General features: G+C 36.5%; 2 protein-coding genes and 2 long non-coding RNA genes across 6 annotated transcripts in view; 2 read left to right on the top strand and 2 right to left on the bottom strand.

Moving 5' to 3' along the window:
- The window catches only part of ptpn2b (protein tyrosine phosphatase non-receptor type 2b), a 29,993-nt gene extending 22,324 nt beyond the window's left edge, over positions 1-7,669 (top strand). For 2 of the 3 annotated variants that reach the window (XR_015516020.1, NM_212654.1), the window contains 1 exon segment: positions 6,974-7,669. Coding sequence is in view for 1 of the 3 variants with exons in the window: in NM_212654.1 (NP_997819.1) it covers positions 6,974-6,998 (25 nt within the window). In the remaining 2 variants the exon portion in view is untranslated. 3 annotated transcript variants of the gene reach the window in all.
- Positions 246-8,730, bottom strand: LOC147832484 (uncharacterized). Its single transcript, XR_015516578.1, has 3 exons — positions 5,067-8,730; positions 3,622-4,662; positions 246-1,172 (listed from the first exon to the last, which is right to left on the bottom strand). It is a non-coding gene; the product is annotated as an uncharacterized LOC147832484 (long non-coding RNA).
- Positions 1,775-3,985, top strand: LOC147832485 (uncharacterized). Its single transcript, XR_015516581.1, has 2 exons — positions 1,775-2,660; positions 3,610-3,985. It is a non-coding gene; the product is annotated as an uncharacterized LOC147832485 (long non-coding RNA).
- A 1,607-nt stretch (positions 8,731-10,337) lies between the features above and the next one.
- On the bottom strand, positions 10,338-20,349 carry psmg2 (proteasome (prosome, macropain) assembly chaperone 2). Its single transcript, NM_213032.1, is given in 7 exon segments — positions 10,338-10,586; positions 13,934-14,054; positions 14,135-14,308; positions 15,958-16,076; positions 18,203-18,261; positions 19,650-19,821; positions 20,210-20,349. Coding segments are annotated over 7 exon segments (783 nt in total). The 5' UTR covers positions 20,267-20,349; the 3' UTR covers positions 10,338-10,505.
- Positions 20,350-21,683: the final 1,334 nt, after the last annotated feature.

Here is a 21,683-nt window from a genome sequence, read left to right as displayed (position 1 = left end):
GCAGCTGTTGTGCCTTAGCAGACTGTTGTAGTTTGGCTCATTAGCTAGAAAAGATACTTAGTGTTGCATGGCTGGCATCTCTATTCAAAGGTGATTGTAATTGTTGCCAGCTGTGTACGCTGACACCACCAATTCATTGGCTCATTTTATTACTCCTTCAAATGATTGGCTCTCTGACGAAATCCCCATAGTAGAAGTTTTTTCACATAGCATTTCCATTCCCCCTCTCGGAGAATGAGGGTTACATAGTAAGCGTTTTGTTCTTGCACGCTGAAAAAAAAACAGTCAGAGAGCTCTTTTCAGCGAACACCGATTCAACATGCTGAGGCAGGCCAACTTAGGGTGCTTTCACACCTGCCTTATTTAGTTCGATTGAATCAAAGTAGAGTTCGTTTCCCCTTTTGGTACGGTTCGTTTGGGCAGGTGAGAATGCAGCAATCGTACTCGTGCGCACCAAAAGCGGACCAAATAATCATACCGAGACCTGCTTGAAGAGGTGGTCTCGGTACGCTTTCAAACGAACCCTGGAGCGGTTCGTTTGTGGTGAGAATATGATCCGTACTAAAACAGGTCCAACCGCAAAAAGTACTGCACGTTTCGGACTAATTCAGCTGCCGTAGGCCTATGCGCTGTGCATTATGCGATATGGAGGAAAAATATTTGTTCACAGCGCTTTACCAACAGAGAGGGAGAGAGGGGAAAACATTACCTGATGGATCGTTGGAAATATTTCCACAAGATGACCATGTCGCAGTTTAGCTAAATTAATTCACGTCTCCTCCTGAAGTGACGAGCGATGCATTAAACACTGTTTTACAGCCGAGCTTCATTTTCGTAATGTATAGTTTGTCTAAAGCAGGGATACAATCAGCCAGCGCAGTCGACCCTCCAGAGTAAAAGGTGTTGTTTACCTGCGGGAGTTCACTGGCATTTTCCCGCACGTTAATTCTGACCAATCAATAAGCAGTTTAGGAAATATGTTCAACAACATCTGGCCAATGAGAGATGTGGATTTTGTCAGATGAGGGCATTTTGGTTCGTTTTTAACTGGTTCGGATCAAAGCCAGCAGTGTGGTGTGAAAACGACCCAAAGACGACAAAAGATGCAACAATGTGTCATTTATTACCCTTGGTCCAGATCAAATGAAGCGAACTACAGATGTGAAAGCACCCTTAAGCTGAAGTTAACCCAATGAGAAGTAACAAATGGAATACGCCTAGCCAACTGGTCGAGCTTCGGCTTGGTGTGTTCCTACTTAGTTGGCTATCAATTGTTTTGGCAAAGGCTCCCCAGTTGGGTTCTGTACACAATGCACTGAATATTTGTTTTTTTATTGTTAAATACAGTTGTCTTTCCTTTAAATGACTGAACTGTGTGCGTACAGGACAAGATTAAACACTAGAAGGTAAAGCGACTACCAAATTTAGCTGCAGTGTGTACGTGGCATATGTAATCCTTTAGCTGTTTGTGTGTAATTGTGTGTTATATTGTGGTTTCAGTCTGGGCTGTATTTGCTGTACGTGACACAGTGAGTGCTGCCCTGTTGGGAATCCTCCCCAATGAGGCAGCAGTGGCGCATCTGCAGGATTTTTGTAAAGACGAGCTCCTCCGGGCTCCTCAAAATCCTCAGGCAGTACGTGAGAGCCAGACATGAGCCTTGTGTGCTGTGACACGCTGTTTTTTTTAGCTTGCTGCTGTTTTAAATGGATGTGGCTGTCGGGGTTTTAAAACTGCGCTTCAGCATGGTGTGATTTTTTTTATTTATTTTTTTTAATGTAGAAGTTTCCTTTAACTACCTGTATAAGATTAAGTTACAGTGACTGACTTAAAGAGTGCAAGGAAAAAATAGAGTTGTGTTGAGATGAAATCTGATGGTTTTTCTAGACTGATGTGTTCGGGAAAAACTTTAGGGGATCTTAAGTTCTTAGAATAGCAACCAATTTTAAGTGTGTATGTGTGTGGTTTGAGTGCAGTACTTGTTGTTGTATGTTTTTGCTGACAGAGCTAAGAGAGTGTGCTTTGCTTGGTTAATTGTGTGTCACTAAAGTAGATCATTTTTTAAGTATATTTTTCTGCCATTCTGAATCCTGAATCCAAAAAGAATGCATGCATAATTGTTTTTTTGAGGGACATTTCACCCAAAATAAGCTGTTCCTTTAATATATCTTCATTTGTGTTCCACAGAAGAATGAAATTCAAACAGGTTTGGAACAAGTTGAGGATGAGTAAATTATGGCAGAATTTTCTCTTTTGGGTGAACTATCTCATTAAGCGTAAAATTGGCCTCATTTTCCTTCCTGACCCTCTTCATCACTTTTCCATGCACATAACTGGATTTGCAATCTAGTTGAAATGATTCCATTAAATATTGTGTCATTGGGTTAATAAGTAAGCATCATTAAATACATTTTTAGATTCATCAGATGGATAAAGATTCGACCAAAAGCCAGTGGTCAAAACTTCTCTTTGGAATGGGATTTATGTTCCTAAATGATTTAATATAATATAAATATACAGATTTTGGGTACTTTCACACCTACACTTTTCTTTCGGAACCTGTCTTGTTTGCCCAGTTAGCGTGGTTCGTTTGGCAAATGTGAAACCAGCAATCGCTCTCGGATCCGCGCCCAATCAATCGCTCCAAGATCGCTTGAGTGAGGTGGTCTCGGCTCGATTAAAACAAACTCTGGAGCGGATCGATTGCAGCGAGAAAGCGATCCGATCCGAGCGCGGTTATATCACTGTGTTTTATGGATATGTAATAGGCATACAGCTATATGAAGAGAGAATTATGAGTAGGGCGGGAAGTTTCGCGAGTCTCTGGATGCCCGCAAACGAATGATGATCTCCCGTTAATCTCGCGTCTCCCTCCTGGTCCTCAAATAGGCTACGTCACGAACCCTTCTCACCCCTCCCCACTGCATCTCTCCTCACTCTTCAGACTCGTCGCGCGCACCTTGTCAAACACCACCAAACCACTACCTCTCCTGACAGCTGAGCGGCACTCTGCAAAATAAACCCTGACACTATAACCAATGTGAGGAGAGTTTACTTGCACGTGACTTGTTTTAGCTTTTTTGGTCCGATTAGAACTTTGCAGTGTGAAAGCAAACCCCTCCAAGAGCAAAGAGCAACAAATCAGGGTTTATTTTGCAGCGTCCCGCTCAGCTGTCAGGAGAGGTGGTGGTTTGGTGGTGATTGACAGGGTGCGCGCGCTACGTGTCTGAGGAGAGATGCGGTGGGGAGGTCGTGAGAAGGGTGCGCGACGATCACTATCTGAGGACCGGGAGGGAGACGCGAGATTACCGGGAGATCATCACTCGTTTGTGGGCATCCAGAGACTTGCGAAACTTCACGTTATACTCATAATTCTCTCTTCATATAGCCGTAAGCCTATTACATATCCATAAAACACAGTGATATAACCGCGCTCGGATCGGATCGCTTTCTCACTGCAATCGAACCGCTCCAGAGTTTGTTTTAATCGAGCCGAGACCACCTCACTCAAGCGATCTCAGAGCAATTACTTTTACGATTGCCCTGTTCACATATGCCAAACGAACCGCGCTAACTGGGCAAACGAGATACGTTCCGAAACTAAAGTGTAGGTGTGAAAGCACACTTAGACCTGATGTTTTGGGGGTTATTATAATTGGAACACCAACAGAAGCATCCGATGTGTATATCAGCTTACTCTGGACAGGTTATGGTCTGAGTCTAAAGGTTGAGACCTACTAGTCCAGATTTGACTAATCATAACCTGTTGGAACATTTTACCCACTCGTGATCAATGAGTGGAAAACAGTAGAGAATGCTGAATTTTGTCAAAGTAATAAGTGCTTCATCCATGTTGATGCCTCTGCTGCATGGTGGGACATTAACTCTCTCAGGAGTGCTTTATTGCTCGCCCACTTTTTTCTGCAGCTCTGGTTCCAGAAGCATATTTCTCAAATCAACCATGAACGTCAAAATATTTTGAGAGCATATGGAAACTCAATTCATGTCATTCGGATTAAAGCAAACAAGTGGGTTCAACACAAGCATATTCAGTTCATTTAAAAAACTTTAATTTCATAAAAAGTAATTTACATATTGAGAATATGAGTAAAGCATTTACTTCTGGAACCAGGTTGTTGTGCTCTCGTTGCTAATACACTATCAAAGATCGAGTTTGAAAAGAAAAATGGAAAATGTATGCGCCACTTTATGGGAGTAACCAAAATACTGAAAGTTCAATCATTTACTCATTACACAGGAGTCTAAAAAATTAAATATCGTTTGATTGATTTGTTTATTTAAGCTTCATTTACATATGAAAGCTGCATTTTTCATTTATCAAAACAAGCTTGTTGACAACATCTTTTGTCTATAAAATCTTTGATTACTTTTCAGTGTCACAAAAGTATTAACATGACTTGTGACGGAGTTTCTAATACTAAAGCGGGAGAAATTACAAATTCCCATGACATTCTTGGAAAGCTATACGAATTTTCAAATGTATATAAATCTCCAGTTCTCATCTAAAGAAGTAGATCAAACTAATATGACTTCTGTTTCTTAGAGACCCAAAATAGACCTGTCACAATATATTGACTTAACCTGCAATACTTGGAGATTAATTAATTTGCCATTGCAATGTATATTTACAAAATCACAATTAACTTTAAAGCCACTTCACAGTGACGTTTACAATCTAACTCACTGGTGTCGAAGTGTATAATTAGACATTTACCTTATAGGGCATATAATAGCATATATATAATAGGACATTTACCTGTTTAACATCAGATTAAAGAATATAAGTAACCTTAAGAATGATAAGTATTTTAAAGTGTTCATGGATATTTGCATTATTATGCTGTTATATAATCATTATATAAGATTATCTCAAAATGACAATGATATCGCTTATCTTAACAATTTCTGTGACAATATATCGCACAGCAAAAATTCCTTATTGTGACAGGCCTACCCCAAGTTATATGGAAAACGATCTATACAGAGTTCTCAAACTCGCTTATATTTCTGTTCGACTCTATGCGCATTCAAATTCTTTTAACAAAGCTTTGTGGTAAATGCTACTTGATGATACTTGACATTTTACCTAACAGCTTCAATTACACAAAGCCATGCTAAAAACATGAATTCTGAAGAATTTGTTTCTTTTTAAAAATTTTGTTTATAATAAACTAATAAAAGCAGGATTCCCACTCTTTCTCAAACAGTAGATTCAGAGACTTTAAAGAACTTTTTTAAAGCACCGTAAATTTTAACATCAAGCACTTTTGTAATACACACCGCTTACTGTACTTAATTCTTACTGTACTTAACAAGTCACTTACACTTACAATAAAATATCAGAGATGTTGTTTTGAATGTGTCTTAAATTCAATGCTGGTGATATTCAAATGCGGTTTCTAAAATATTGATAAAATGGATATTGTTTGTCAGTTATTCAGTTCATAGATTTTCTAGAGTAGAATTTCTTATTGTTTTTGATAGCAGCACAGTACAGTTGTTTAAATTACACCATAAACTAATTTAATTTCAAACTTTCCAGGCCTTGAATCTGTTTGTCTGAATTTCAAGTACTTCAAGAAATGTGGGAACCCTGTGAAAGGGAATACTTGGGATGTAATTATGTGCAAACTTTAATAAAACACACCGAGTTATATTTAGCAAATCATTAAGTTTTAAGGTTATTGCACACCGAAGTCTGAAATTTCCAACCGTAATTTTTGCACATTAAAAAAATACATTTGACCTGTGTGTTAAAATCTTTCCCTGATTGATAAAAGAGGTCAGTGCAGCTCAAAACCCCACCAAGCTGGCCGGCTGGATTGAAACGGTGGTGAGCAGAGTTGTTAGTAATCAGACTGTGGTTATAGACCGCAAATTGGAAAGCATCGGCGAGAAACTAGCGGCATTGTAACAACATTTGGACAGACCTGGAGACCAGTGACGGACATTAGACATCTGAGAAATTGGCAGATATTGACTCAAATTTGAAGATCTTTCCCATTTCTCTTTTGGCTTCAGCCTTGGCTGGAGACAATTAACTTCCCTCGGAGAACAAGATAACGAGAAGCTCTGAATTCCTGCTTCCTGTTCTGAGACTCCACAGGTTTACCTACACCGCTACAGATAGACAATCACCCCCCATCACAACCTATACAATGTTATGTCAATGTTTATGTGCTTGGTTGCTGGGCTTTTTTCCCCCTGATCTCACATCGCCCTACTTTAAGGATAGTCTAAGAGGGGCATTTTTCCACCTCTCTTTTCCCGAATGTATCTTATCTCCTGTTTCTAAAGACTACCTCTCTGTCTTCCCCTCAAATGTGTGATGTTTGTGGATGGTCGTGGGGGGTCCAATTTCACTACATGTTAAAGTGTATGTGACAAATAAAGGCTTTTCATCATCATCATCATCATCATTTGGAGATAATCATAGCAATCTTTGATGATGAGCTGAACTCTCCTTCCTCTCTATGCAGTATTGGAACACAATATGTAGCTTATTCCTCTTTCTTTTTCTACTTTGGAGAAAAGAGAACCAAGTATCGCTGCTTGAACTCTTATTTAATACACATCAGACTCAGTGTGCAAGATTTGTTTATGTGATGAATTTTCCACGTATGAATGCGGAAAAAAAAAGCGCATACAAAAACTTCAGTGTGCAAAGACCTTAACTTATAAATTCAAAAATCTTAGAATAAAACCCACTAAAACAGCATCACGGCTACAGCACTCTGTTGCATTTGTACATTTTGATAATATTTTGGCAGGACCTAACCTGATTCAAAAAAGGAAAAGCTAAAGACATTTACAGCTTTGAAGAAAATCAATTCTACTGTTCTAGAACAAAATGAGGGCGAGTAAATGTTTAATTTTCATTGTGGCCGAAGTAACCCGTTAACTTTATTAAAGTCTTGCATGTTTTGACTTTGTATTCTGCCATTGTTTTGACAGAGCGAGAACAACCAATGACTCCTAACTCCATGGCAACCTCAGCAAGAGATCTCCATCCCATATCTCTCTCCCCATCCCACCCCTGTGTTTTCAAAGCCGTTTACAGCATGAACTCCTCGACAAGGTTTCTCCACTCTGAACAACAGCACACACACCAGCACTATATCAGTGGACGAAACTCAATAATATCAAGAGGACCGCATCGCCATGGTTTGGATTGGTTTTTATTTTGTCGGACATATCATCTTTTCTGTTTAGTTTGCTTTTTGTTTTGTTGGGGGGAAAAAAAAAACAGCAGGATCTGAAAGTAGGTCTACGCGTTTCTAATGCTGTTCACACATTGTATTTTTAAGACGACTTTTTTTCAAAGGCAAAATGAAATGCTCTATTTTTTATATGAAATTACTTGAAATTTCCTATCATATCTACAGGGCTGTAATGCTCAAATCCAGTTTGTGAGATTATTAGATGACGTCCTATTGACGCGTGATCACATTGTGTACATAGTCTACCTTCTGAAATGTAAAAAAACAAAACAAAACATAATAATAAGATTGTACAAAATGATAAACAGACATTGCGTTAGGTGAAGACACACAGAACAAGCCAGCTGTGTCTGATGTTGAAGAGTCTTACTATTCTTAATTCAGGAGTAGGATCCATGAAATAAAACTGCTACTATTTTTTTTTCTGTAACAATGTGTTGCTTGATTCGTTTTTTTCCCACTGAAGCAGTCAAGCTGATGTTATTGCTTAACTATTTATACTGTCCAAAATGTCCAAACTAATTATTCTGTGCCATTTGGTGTGAGGGTAAATCTAGCGTCCAGGGGCCGTTGCACTAGCAGTGTGCAAGGTAAAGAGTAGTCTCGTTGTGACTTAAAGGGACACTAAGGCCCAATCCCAACTCTATTTTTGTACCCCTTCCCCTTAGCCCTTAAAACCTAGGGTGAAGGGAAAGGGCTTCAAAATTTACCACACCACTAGCACACGTCATCATATGTCATCGCGATCTCTTGCTTCATATGAGATCAAACGATCGCGACTGCTGCAGTTATTCCAGTTGTGCTATTTTTTGGTATTTATCTTCAGGAAATCACTAAAGGCATATATTATGTTATCATAATGATATAATGTGGCAATAAGATCGTAACTGTACTGTGCATTTAGGGATTATAGCGTTTTTTATTTTAGCTCAAAATAAAGGGTAGTGCGTAAATTGTAACTTAGGCCCAATCCCAATTCTACCCCTTAGTCCTTCCCCTTACCCCTAATTTTTTTGCGTTCCCGTGAAGGGTAGTGGTGTCCCAATTCTTTTAGCTTGAAGGCGTAAGGCATGGGGTATACACTCCTTCAAACGAAGATTTTTCAGGACCATACTCGAAACCAAGGTGTAAGAAAATTTCCCAGAATACACCTGCCACAGCTGCACCCGGAAGGAGATCCACAAATTAGTATTTTTTGTCATTATTACGATTTTTTGCAACAAACAAACAAACACACGTTTAATAAAATATTCATAGCTGTGTTTGTGTTTTACCATCATGCTTTAAAAAAAAAAACACTAAAATAAAAATTCCACAATTAATGATTAATCAAAACTCCTGTACAGCAGTCCCACAACATTCTGACACTTGAATACCCTTTCAGAGAAGTCTAGTGGCTGAGAATGAGCTTATTACAGTGTCTGCCATAATGTAAGTGTTGTTTTCGTGTGTTTACATAGATGAATATGGCCACTGTGTAAATACACAGTACAGTTACAATCTTATTGCCAAATTAGATCGTTATGATAGCATGATATATGCCTTCAGTGATTTCCTGAAGATAAATAGCAAAAAATAACACAACTGTAATAACTACAGCTGTCGCGATCGTCTGATCTTATATGAAGCAAGAGATCGCAATGACGTGTGCTGGTGCTTTCCCTATTCTTAGGGGTAAATTTTGAAGCTCTTCCCCTTCACCCTCGGTTTTAAGGGTGAATGGAAAGGGTTAGGGGTACAAAAATGGAATTGGGATTGGGCCTAAGTTACAATTTACGCACCACTGAACTTAGTTTGAACGTAACGCTGGGTTTTAACTAAGGACATTTTTAATGTTGTGTTTTCTTTCAGAAGTCATTATAATATGCTGATTTAACACTCAAAAGAAATGTTGCAAATGTTTTGCTGCTTAATATTTTTATGGTATCTGTGATATTTTTCCTCACTATTACGTGGACTAGAAAATGTAACCCTCTTTAGTGCAGTTCACCTGGCAGGCAACATTGCAACTTAAACTAGTGATTTGCCATGAAGTTGAGGTTTCCCGATGGTGGGAAATGAAATTTTAAGTTATAGAACTCTGTTTACTGTTTTGGACAATACAGACAAATCTTTTTTTAAAACAACTTTTAATCTAAAATTGTGGTTTAAAAAAAAAATCTACATCACAAATGTAATTGCTTTTAAATTTAGGGCTGGTATCTCAAAAAAAAAAAAAACTTTAAGTAATAAATTTGTTTTTTCACATAGGCAAGGGCTGGTATAAGATTCTGACGGTATGATAATCTTGGATAATATCACGGTTTTGCGGTATTGTGATTACTGCTCTAAAGTATATTCTTTTTAATGACTGGCTGTCTTCATTAGTTTTAAAAACACAGATTTCTTTCACAATTAAAACAGCATCTTTATATTTCTTTTCTGCTAAACAAAACAAAAAATGTTTTTTTTTTTTAATTTTAACACAAACCTTCGGAACTGTATAGCAGAAAATTTTGGTGGTTTTAAAACCTTGACTTTTCCAAACCACAGTATACCTTAAAACAGTTATCGTCCCATGCCTATTTGCATGTTAACAAAAGATTTAGCTAAATTCAACTTCCAAATTGTTTCCAATGCAGTCATTCTTAAATCTTATTAAATCTATCTCCAATTTTGCTTTTAAAACTATTGGTACTTTTGTAATAGTTTTAGTGGTGCATTTTTGATCAAATAAATGCATCCTTACTGATTTTAAAATAATAAAACCTGTACTTGTCTTATACACACATTTAAACCCAGAGATATCTTTGCTGGTTTTGTCAAATACATTTATCATTTTCACATCAGCTAACAGTAATGATGGGATTACTTTTTTTTTCGTCAGTGGTATTTCTTGGTAAACAACAATGGTCAATTTACTGTAAGAAAAGGGCTTAAAAAAGGGCTTCCCATAAGAGCAGCTCACAACTTGTCAGCGCAGGTTTAGCGCTGCATCACATTACAAGAACTGCTGCTCTGCTGGGAAACTCAAGTGGCAAAAAGCCAGAGCTGTTCTGTTCTCCACCGGTGTGTGGACGACACTATCAAGCATGGCAAAAACGACTCAGGACACATCATTTGGCAAAAAATAATGTTAGCAGGTTATATTTCTGTACTGTATGACAAGCATAAACGTGTATTTAGTGCAGTTTGACACCTTTACATGAGTCCATCAGTGATTTCCCTGGTTCATCCTTAAAACAGTCAGACCTGCAGATCAAATATGGAGTTCATAAAGAGATGTTTCAGAAGAGGAGAGGAGGTATCCCACTCCCGAACAGCAGTTTCCATGAAGGAGGAACCCGCCACTGCACTGAGCCCTGCGTCTAAGAGGAAACGCAAGCAGAAAAAGCCTTTCACTTTAGACATTCCAGAGCAGAGCATTCTAGACCATTTCCAGAGCAGGTCAGGGTGATTGTTTACTGTGGGGAGTACGGCGTATTGTCAGAGTCAGCAGCGCAACACGCAAGTGTTGTACTGCCCGAAGTAAACATGCCCCTGATCTGATATACAAGACAAAGATGAACTAAGTCATTTTTACAGTTTTTCTGGCATAGAAAGTGTTCTTGGAGCTTCGTTTGATCACAGTTAAAGACTGTAGTCACATGGAATGTTTATGGTTGCTTTATTGCCTATGGAGGATGAGAGAGCTCATGGATTTTATCTAAAATACCTTAATTTGTTTTCTGAAGATGAATGAGATTAAAACAACATAGTACAAGTAATTAGTAACAGAAATGTCATTTCTAGCTGACCATCCTTTAATTGCCAATTTTTTTCAATACAGTAAGACTAGGGATGTAACGGTATTGTAAATACCGTAATAACGCAATAGCAATTTTTTTTAATATTACCGTAGTCGCATGACTCGATAAAACTATAGGTCTTTTGAGAAAATTTGCTCAGGCGAATGAAGCGAACGGGAGGTATCGGAAACTACAATTCTACATTCTACCATCATCCTTTGCGGTCTGTTGTCGCTACAGATCCAGTAATGCGGAAATGGAGTGTGCTGCTAGTAGCGGGGTGAAAAAGAGCTGGAAATGATCGAACCTAAAGTGGGTTTTAAATTGGATGTGTGGAAGCATTTCCGTTTCTCTCTAAAAAAAAATAAATAAAAATGGGGGGGTTGGGGGGGTATTGTTGTCGCCGTGCGCCTACTAATTAGCGGTGTTGTCGATTTTTTTGGGGTATTTTCCTTATTTTTGTTTTTCCTGTAAATGATTCAATAAATACCGTATCGTGCCATTCATACCGAGGTATTACCGTACCGTGAAATTCTGATACCGTTACATCCCTAAGTGAGACACTGATTTATTAAATAAAAAAGGAGGTCTGACCGTTACTGCCTGGTATTAAAATGTGCTTACACTGATTTGATTATAAGTGTTCAGTTGAGAAACATTACCATTTCCATCTGGCATTTTCACATTTAATTACTTATTATTTGGGGCTTCAATTAGCACTTTTAAAAGGTCAGAGGAGGACAAGCTCAAAATGATTTTTTTATTTTTATTATTGAATTGACAAAAACACAATGTAATATCAGATGCAACCAAGGCCTTTGCATATTCAGGGTTCTTAAACCTTTTTCAACTTCAAATTCCAGCACTTTTCAAGCACTTTCAATGTGCATTTGTATGCTTTTTCAGCACCTAATAACCACGGTTAGTTACTTTATATATGTTGTAGGTACTTTTTCACATTTAAATCCATTGTGCTATTTTAAAAAGCACAATATGATATTTCAACTTAAAAGGTTAAGAACTATAGAGCACAGACTTATTGGGATAGTTCACCCAAAAATGATTAAAAAATAAATAAAAAAGTTCAGTTATTGGATGAAGCATGTTTTTAAGTTTGGTCTCTTTCTACCTAAAGCTGATATCTCAAAAAATGAGCTTACAATCAGATTTTGTTTGGCTGTAGTACCAAACTTTAATGACCAGTCATTATTTCTTTTTACAGTCATTGGATAGGGGTTTCAGGTGCAAAGATGCATTCTGGGTGAACGTCTCCTAAATACACATGAAGCTAACAGTGCCACAACAATCTGAATTTGTATTGTGTTCATTTGAATTCTTAAAAACCTAAAACTGTATTTTTAAATACCCAATGTCTGCAGTCTTTGAATTCAGAGTAAATAAAAATGTAAAAATATGTCTATAAAAATCAGACTTAAAAATTAGTCTTAAGTTTCAGATGTTCAAAAATCAAGTTAAGAAATACAAATTCAAAACATTTCTAATAGGACATGGTTTTATATTTCAATAGAAACTTTTATCACTGACAAATTTGCACCAGCTTCCACAGAAGTGATAATGATTTGTTCTTTTAAACATACATGAAAAAAGTAGCTCTACAATATTTAAAGATTAGTTCATGCACAGCTGAAAACTGTTTTAATGACTTATCCATGTGAAGTTCCTGAAAGCTTTGTTCATCTTCAGAACACAAATTAAGATGTTTTAGATCAAAATCGAGAGCTCTCTCATCCTCCATAGACTCCAATGGTCCAAGACCAAAAACTCAGTAACTTTGTCAAAACATTCAGTATGATATGAAGCTTCAAAAACACTTTTGTTCACACACTATATATATATATATATATATATATATATATATATATATATATATATATATATATATATATATATATATATATATATAAGGGGTGTAACGGTTCACAAAAATCACGGCTCGGTTCAATACAATACAGTGGTGTCACGGTTCGGTATGTTTTCGATACAGCAATAAAAGAAAAAAGCCAGAGGATTTCTCAGATTTTAATTCAACGGCCCTATTACTAGTTAACAATAATAACTGTGCTGTGTTCTCACGGGTGGTGTCTGATATTGCACAGATGATATTGACATATAAAATATATACTTATTAATTGCATACGTCATCATAATAGCAGTAATGGTCTTTTCATGAGCTGCAATATTAGTTTCATCTTCGAATGCAGGCTCTTTAGCGATAGTGAACGCAGTCTCAGTTGCACGATTGACAGCAACGTGATGATTAAATGATGGACTAAATAACGTTAGAGCATCTCATGCTTAAAATGTGTAGATTCAGTGGCAAACATTGTAACCTGTAAACTCTGTCCCATTGGCTTAACGGTGTATGCTTTAGATATTTTCATAGCGGACTTTAACCACTTGAAGTCTTTTATCCACTCTTGGAAATGTGTAAATGCTGGATTAACATTTATTACATGATCACTAATCAGATGTGTCATTATTTGTAACTTTAGGTGGTTTCTAAAACTAAATCTGTCAATGTTGTTTTCATTCTCTCGTATCCAGACCTTTACGTTTTTGCGGCTGTAGCGCCCTGTCATTGGAACTGAGTGATTGACAGCTGATATTAACCAATCTATTCATGTTCTGTTCTATCGCAGTGGGCCAATAAGAAGAGCTTGAAGGCGGGGCAATCATTGTGGGGTTTGTTTACTGCAAGTTGACATGTCAACTGTTTTAAACCATTCCTGAGCGCTGCGTTTGGCGTTTTTAGGTGCAAAGATGCTTAATGAGTGAATGCCGCCTAGTTCCACGCACTGGTCGCGCGACATTAATTTTATGCACCACCAAATGTATTTTGATGTTGCATTGATAACATTTCAGGCGCATGTCCTATTATTAGGATTTAAATATAAAACTAAACTTACAGGTTTTTCCAGCAGATGGAGCCAGTCATTGAGACAATTGATGAGAGCAAACGCGTCAGGGATGTTGTCTCCTTCTGAGCAGAAGATAAGCACTACTGCCATAGGGACGTCCTCTGTGCAACTACAAGACAAAAAAAACACTTCTTTGACTGATTTTACTATTATTAATTAGACATTTTACAGAAATATGAGGTATTTTACCAGTCAGTGTAAAGGCATTTTGTTACTCCTCCTCCAGGAATATAGAGACGTTGCTCAGAGTCAGAGATACCAGGGAAAACACTGATTTTCTCCATCTCCCTCCAGCCCAGCTCCTCGAACCTCTGCCGTTCCTCTTTCTCCAGAGACGGGCTCAACATGTATCGCAGAGGAGTGCTGCTCAAAAACAGGTTTATGTCAGCTGCTATTGAAGTGGTAGTTCACCAAAAAATGTAAATTCTGCAAGTGCTTTTTTTGTTCCCTCTAACCAGTTCGAGTTTCTTTCTTCTGTCGAACACACAGAAAGATATACTGAAGAATGCTGGTAAAAAAAAAAAAACAGCCATTGACTTTCATAGTATTGTTTGTTCCTACTATGGATGTCAATAGCCGTTTTTTTCAGCGTTCTTCAGATTATCTGCCTTTGTGTTCAACAGAAGAAAGAACTTCATAAACTGGGTTTCTGCAGCTTTCACCAAGTCAAATTTAAGACTTTAAGACCTTTTTAAGACCATGAAGAATAAAATTTCAGACGTATATAGTCTTAAACACTAAGGATTTTTTAATAGCCCAGCAGAAAAAAACATGTACATGCCCTATCAAAAACAAAAAACTAATTGTAATTAGTTATTTGTTAGCTACATATTAAAAAAAAAAAAAAAACTTAAAATAAATGTATGCACAACAGACATAGTTATGAATTAACTATTACAATTAGTTATGAATATAGTTTTGCTAAAAGTTTTATTGAGATGAATTGTTGATGATTGGGTAGCTTTGTGATTGTGTTGGATCGATTGGGTAGCTTTAAATAAACAATGAAGGATTAAGATCCGTTTCAAATTATTTAAGACCTACAAGACAATATTTCAGTGAATTTAAAACTTTTTCCAAAGTCTAAAATTTAGTTTTTGACATGTAAAACATTTTAAGATTTTTTTTAAATCCCCACGGATACCCTAATAAATGTTGAGTGCGAGTAAATGGTGAGGACAATTTTAGGTGAACTGTTCCTTTAAGCTTTTTGGTAGTCATTGAATGTGTCCAGTCAGTTGAGTCTCTAGCAGGTGTGTATAAAACTCAAAAATAGTGCTCACACACACACACACACACACACACACACACACACATTTACAAAAAAATGACTAAAAATGTATTCTAGAATCCCGATCAGTAGCAACGTAAAAAAAAAAAAAAAAAAATAAAAAAACTACACCCCTGCACACATATTGCCCTGTAGTTCCTCATTATGTGCAATAATGTTACCTGGTTCACAAAATCACATTTTCATAATATACACAGAAACAATAGCATAACGGTTTACAAAAACTTGCATCTTGAAAACCCTTTTTCAAAAATCAACACACCATTGTCCTGTAAATGAATGACTTAAATCAGGGCTGCTCAACCCTCTTCCTGGAGATCTACCTTCCTGCAAAGTTCAGCTCCAACCCTGATCAAACACACCTGAACCAATTAATTAGGACCTGAACAGCACTTGATAACTACAGGCAGGTGTGTTTGATACGGGTTACAACTGAAATCTGTAGAAAGGTAGATCTCCAGGAACAGGGTTGAGCACCCCTGACTTAAATATTCATTTTGTTTTTAGATTTTAAAACATTTTGTTGTATAAAAAAATATAGAATTTGAAACATTTTAAAGTAAAGCTTTCTTTCCTTAAAATTAATCACATGATGATTGATAACACAGTTTTAGTGTTTATTTTACAGCTTTAGTCTTCAAATGTTGCACCGCACATACTTGCCATTCATTTACATTATATAAATTACATTCTGCGTATCAGGCCATCAGTATTTCATTACCCATGAAGCTGTTGGTCATCTCTCTGATAAGCATGTGCACTGGACAGCAGCACAGTTCTGAGGAATCCACTGCTCTTCATCCAGGAGATCATCAGCTTTCGGAATGATTTCACTTTTGTCTAAGATAAAAATAAAAACTGACTGTATTAGTAATCGACTGTTAAATTGTCAGTGTTTACAGTATGTACCAGCAGATATTTGGCATTTTTTAGTTATCGGTGTGACTATTATTGTGTCATCAGCGAGATTTAAATGTAAGTTAGTTTAGATACAATTTGACAAGACAGTTGACAGTACTTTGGTAAGGGAGTAACAATTGAGCAATGTAATATTGACAAAATATAGGCAGGTTCATCGTATTATTTATATTGTATTATTATTTGTTAATATTAAACTGCATATTGTATAATTAATATAATAGTAAAAAAGAGATTCACCCAAAAAAATGACATTTTGTTATCATTTTTCCAAACTTCACTTTTTCCAAACATTGGGTTTCCCAAAACCATCGTTAGCCAACTAAGGTCGCAAGTTCCGTCGTTACAAACAGGGTTTGTTAATTTGCCATATCCCAAATACGTCGCTCCAACGAACATTCGCAAACTGCGTCGCAAACTTCTGCGCTTGCAACTACACCTCTGGAGCTGTAGTTAGAAAAATAGTTCCTGGCTGTCTTCTATTCCCACTTATCCCCCCTATGCCCTTTACATTTAGAACATTTTAACTTTCAAAGTTGGAATTATTAAAAATAAAAAAGCATTAAGGTCATCTCTCTTAGGTGTAATTTGCTTTCAAAGTGTTTTTACAGTTCAGTTATAGTGATCTTCATCTTTACAATTGTGTAAATGCGTGTGCGTGTAAAATATGGGGTTTTCTTTAATGAAGTAGTTACTCCGCCCAGTTTAGAGCATCATTGTGGGCGTTTAACGTAATAACTAACATGGTTCAAGCGATGGATCTGCGACAGAGAAACAAAGGGTTTTGGAAAACACCTGTCACTACATTGTTCTTTTCTCAAACGATGCATCGTACTATGATAGTTCAGCCGCGAGTTACATTGTTGTTTGGGAAATGCATCGCTGTTTGAGTTTCTTTCTTCGGTTGAACACAAATCAGATATTTTGAAGAATGCTGAAAACCTGTAACCATTGACAAAGTGTTTGTGTTTCTCTACTATGGAAGTTAGTGGTTACAGGTTTTCAGCTTTCTTCAAAATGTCTGCTTTTGTGTTCAGCAGAAGAAATTTAAACAGGTTTGGAACATAAGGAGGACTAAATAAATAGTGAGTAAATTTTCATTTTTAGGGTAAACTATCCCTATAATGGGGTCTTAAAACAAAATCTAGATAGCACTGGCTTTTACATTTTGTAATGGCTATATTTGAGAGTCTGTGACATGTAAAAGACAGAACCAAAAAAATCAGCATGGCAATAAAAACTCCACACTGATTAACCACTTAAAGCAGGCATGTCCAAACTCAGTCCTGGAGGTCCAGTGTCCTGCAAAGTTTAGTTCCAACCCTAATCAGACACACCTGGGCTAGCTAATCAAGCTCTTACTAGGCTTTCTAGAAACATCCTCGCAGGTGTGTTGAGGCAAGTTGGAGCTAAAATCTGCAGGACACCGGCCCTCCAGGACCGAGTTTGGATACCCCTGACTTAAAGGCACAGTATGCAATTTTCGCCGTCGAGGGCATCTGTTCAGAACAAACAAAGGCACAGTTTGAATATGGAATTATGGGACTTCTGCAGAAATCTTGTTAATGGATGAGTTGAAGAATTACAGATGAGAGACAAGAATGATACAGCATAAAGACAACAGAGCTTTTATTATACCACAGTCTACCGCTTCCAGTTCATCCAGTCATGATCAAATGAGTAAGCAGCAATGCTGTTTTTCATACGAAATACATCTTAAGATTCTGATAAAGTGCTGCTTCTTGCAGTCTAATAAAAGGCACGACATATTAGAGCATCTTTGCTATTTCTGTTTTCTATAAAAGCAAACCAGAAATCGAGGGTGCGTGTTGTAATTCACATGGCAACACATGACACGGTTTGTCACAATAGTTCAAATTGCTTGTTTTTTTTTTAATTTGAACATTCTTCTAAAAGTTCTTTGTGATAATTGAAGTATTAATCTTGATCAAAATAGATAGCACGCCTTTATTTTAATAAACAAAAATCATACATATTGTGCCTTTAATTGCACCTGTACACTTGTTGCATTAACATACACCACTAACCTGGATGATGGGCGCCCTTATCTGCAGCACAGCCAGTTTTAAGTCCCTGTGAGAATACACTGCACAAAAACAAATTCACAACATCACTCATGCAACATCTGTTTGAGTAAGCACACCGGCTTATACTCATGGATTTGGGTTACAAGTTAAAGATAAAAAAGTTCACCAAAAATGAATGGTATGTCATCATTTACTCATCTTTATCATTGTTTGAGTTTCTTTCTTATGATGACCACAAAGAAAGAAACCGGTAACCACTGACATCCATTGTAGGAAACGCAAACACTATGGAAGTCATTGGTTACCGGATTTCATCATTTTTCAAAACATCTTTTGTGTTCATCAGAAGAAAGAATCTCAAACAGTTTTGGAACAACAGGAAGATGAGTAATCGGCAGCAGAATTTTCACTTAAAAGTTTGCAAGAACTGGAAGCTACGAACATTTTTTTTTTGTATTATGACACAGCTCCTAGAGAAATAAAATAGTAAATGAGAAAACAGTAGGCGTGGCTTGTTTTTTTATACTGCGATCTGAATGGATGTAGTAAAGTAGGCATTTCATATAGAATGATTGAGAAAAAAGTTTCCGGAGAGATATTATAACCTAAAACAGAGTATATACAGGAATCAGGGATTGAAATTCAATGGCTTTTAAGACCTTTTTAAGACTTTCCATATATTTTATAACATTTTTATCATTATAGGTTTTAACCGGAAACACTAGCGAGATTTTAACTTACATTATATAAACGAAATATTAATGTATCCTAAATATTAATGTAAGAAACTAATCCAGACTAAAACATTATTCATATCCTGAATAAAAATCTATTAAATCTAGTGATTTAGCAGGTTGGCACCTAAAGAACTGCAGAAATAACGGTGTTGTCTTGGTTACTGCAGTAAACAAAGCAGAGTGACGTCAAATCTAGCAAGATTTAATTGATTTAATAAACTAAACAGCATCCTGATATTTGCAGATTTACTTCAGGCAAACTTTAGCATACAACCACACATCGCATAATCAAAAATTCAATCAAATTTAATACCTAAAAGCATTTAAGACTTTTTAAGTGCCTTAAATTTCTCTACATTGATTTATCAACTTTTAATACTTTTTAAGACTCCGTGAACACCCTGTAATACTCAGCCAAATCAACTTTTCTGTTTGTTGTCATAGTATGGTCAAAACTGACAGTTGGAGGGGCGTGGTTAAGCATGTTAGCCCCACCCAATACCTCAGACAGATGTAATCTGAGAATTTAACTGGAAGCAAACAGGAAGGGCATTTTTTTAGCTTTTAATTAAAGCTAAGGGCAAACATTTTTTCTTAATGACATGCGCAGATGTATTGTTCACCACAAAACTAGCAGTGTGAGCTAACAAAATCAATATGGTTAGTTTTGATTTCATGTGTACTGTAAAGGTCTAATAGCCATCCATTACCTTCTGCGCTGGTGCTGAGCTGAGCAGCATCTTCAGTGGATGAAGCGTATGGGTTGTTTCCAGCCATAGGAATGAGACAGTCTGTGTGGAAATATCCCACTCTGGGCATATTTAGCGTTGAGATGAGCAGATCCACGGCGAGCTGGCCCACATTTCCAACAGATACTGCAGGCTGTGAGAATATGAGGAATAACTGTCATATGGAGCTCCGTGTATTGGGGTCTCACATTGAGACTTTTTCCTTAGCATTATATTTTCAGAAAAGTTTTTTTTTTTTTTTTTGCAAAATATAAATAGGGAAATCATATTAATAACGTTAGTAGCCAAATACTATTAAACATTGTTAATCAAACAGTGCTGTTGTTGTTTTAAAGTCATACGTGCATGCATTCCTGACCAAATTTTGAAAGTAGCATGGTAAACAATACCAGGACCGTGTCACAAGTTGTCACAGAACTGTTGTGCGAGTATAAAACCAACTGTACCTAAATGCTCAGTGTTTGATAACTGCAGCTTACAGAAACCCGCATGTGTCATGATGATGAAGCTCAAATACTTACCAGTATCAAAGTAAAGCCTTTAAAAGAAGGAACGGCATCCCCCGATGAAATGAACATTTTAAAAACTGTTTATAACTGATTTCGCAGTGAAATGTGTACGAGTTTAAGTGGACCAGTACTGATTTTTACTTTCAATTTCCTGCGCTGTGAAAAAAGGACCTAACAATACTGCGTCATTCTCTCAGGACGCCCTGATGCCTGAGTAAAAAAAAACCTAAAGGAATTATTTGCGACGTGTAAGTTAAATATTTTTTGGAAGAAAAAAGGGCACATTTAAAGATATCTTACTCTTGATCTGACGTTAATATATCTTAATTTTGCCGTTATAATAATCTTTGCGATAAAAAAAAACATTTTAACATGTCAAAATAAAAGTCTTTAAACTAATTATAACAAAACGTCTATGCTCTTTGATTATATTAATTGCGATGATAGTGTTGATATATATATATATATATATATATATATATATATATATATATATATATATATATATATATTGTTAAATGTAAATTGATAAATTAATGTAAACATTGTTTCAATAAGTGAATCTGATGTGAAAGACTTTACTTTTGATTTTATTTTCAACTCGATATCATTAGTCTAAATAATACAGCTATACTAAAATTATATTTTAAAACGTACAACTTACTGTAGTTTATCGGTTGTTTACATGGATGATCAAAAGATGGCGCTAGACGCTAAAAATCTCACCGGCCTCTTGCTTGTGAGAGTTGCACCTCTTGCGTTCAGAGCCGCTTTTTTTCCTTCATATTCGACAAGGAATTGGAAATTTAGCATTTTGCTCAAAATGGACATGATACTCTCTCTCTCATTTACTGCAGCTTTGTCAGTTGTTCATCTATATATTAATCTGTCGTTCCAGTACAGCCAAATGCAGCTCTATTGGATTAGAAACTGGTGACTGTGGAGGCCGTTTGAGGATAAAATAATCACTGTCATGTTCAAGAAACACAGACTGAGATGATTTGAGCTTTGTAAGTAAGCTATCAAACAATGGGAACACTGTGGTAATAAATTGAAAAAAAAATTACTTGTGAGCAACAGAAGTAGGCTTAAATTATGCCTTAGTTGGGACCCAAGAATGTAAAAATAAAATATAAAAAACAAGACCAGCAGCCTGAACAATTGATATTAACAAGACAAGATGGATCCTTGTAGGGCTGCATGATATTAGAAAAATCTGACATTGCGATATTTTGTTTTTATACAATATATATTGTGATATGAATATAATTTCACCAGATGGATTGAATAGCTCTATTTTGAAGGAAATCATTCAGATTTTTTTTTTTGGGGGTGTGAACATTGTATAAAAAATAAACAAATTGAAAGCAAATAAAGACAATAAAGCAAAGCAAAAACCAGAGAGTCAAACAGTATTCAGGTACAGAAAATGGATGATGGAAAGTAAAATAATACTTTAGTCTTTGTTGTATTAATAATTCAGTAA

Source organism: Danio rerio, chromosome 19 (assembly GCF_052040795.2).
Source record: "Danio rerio strain M-AB ecotype USA chromosome 19, GRCz13ab, whole genome shotgun sequence".
NCBI classification, from domain to species: Eukaryota; Metazoa; Chordata; class Actinopteri; order Cypriniformes; family Danionidae; genus Danio; species Danio rerio.
Note: the sequence above shows the minus strand (reverse complement) of the source record. Positions and strands in the feature narration are given on the sequence as shown.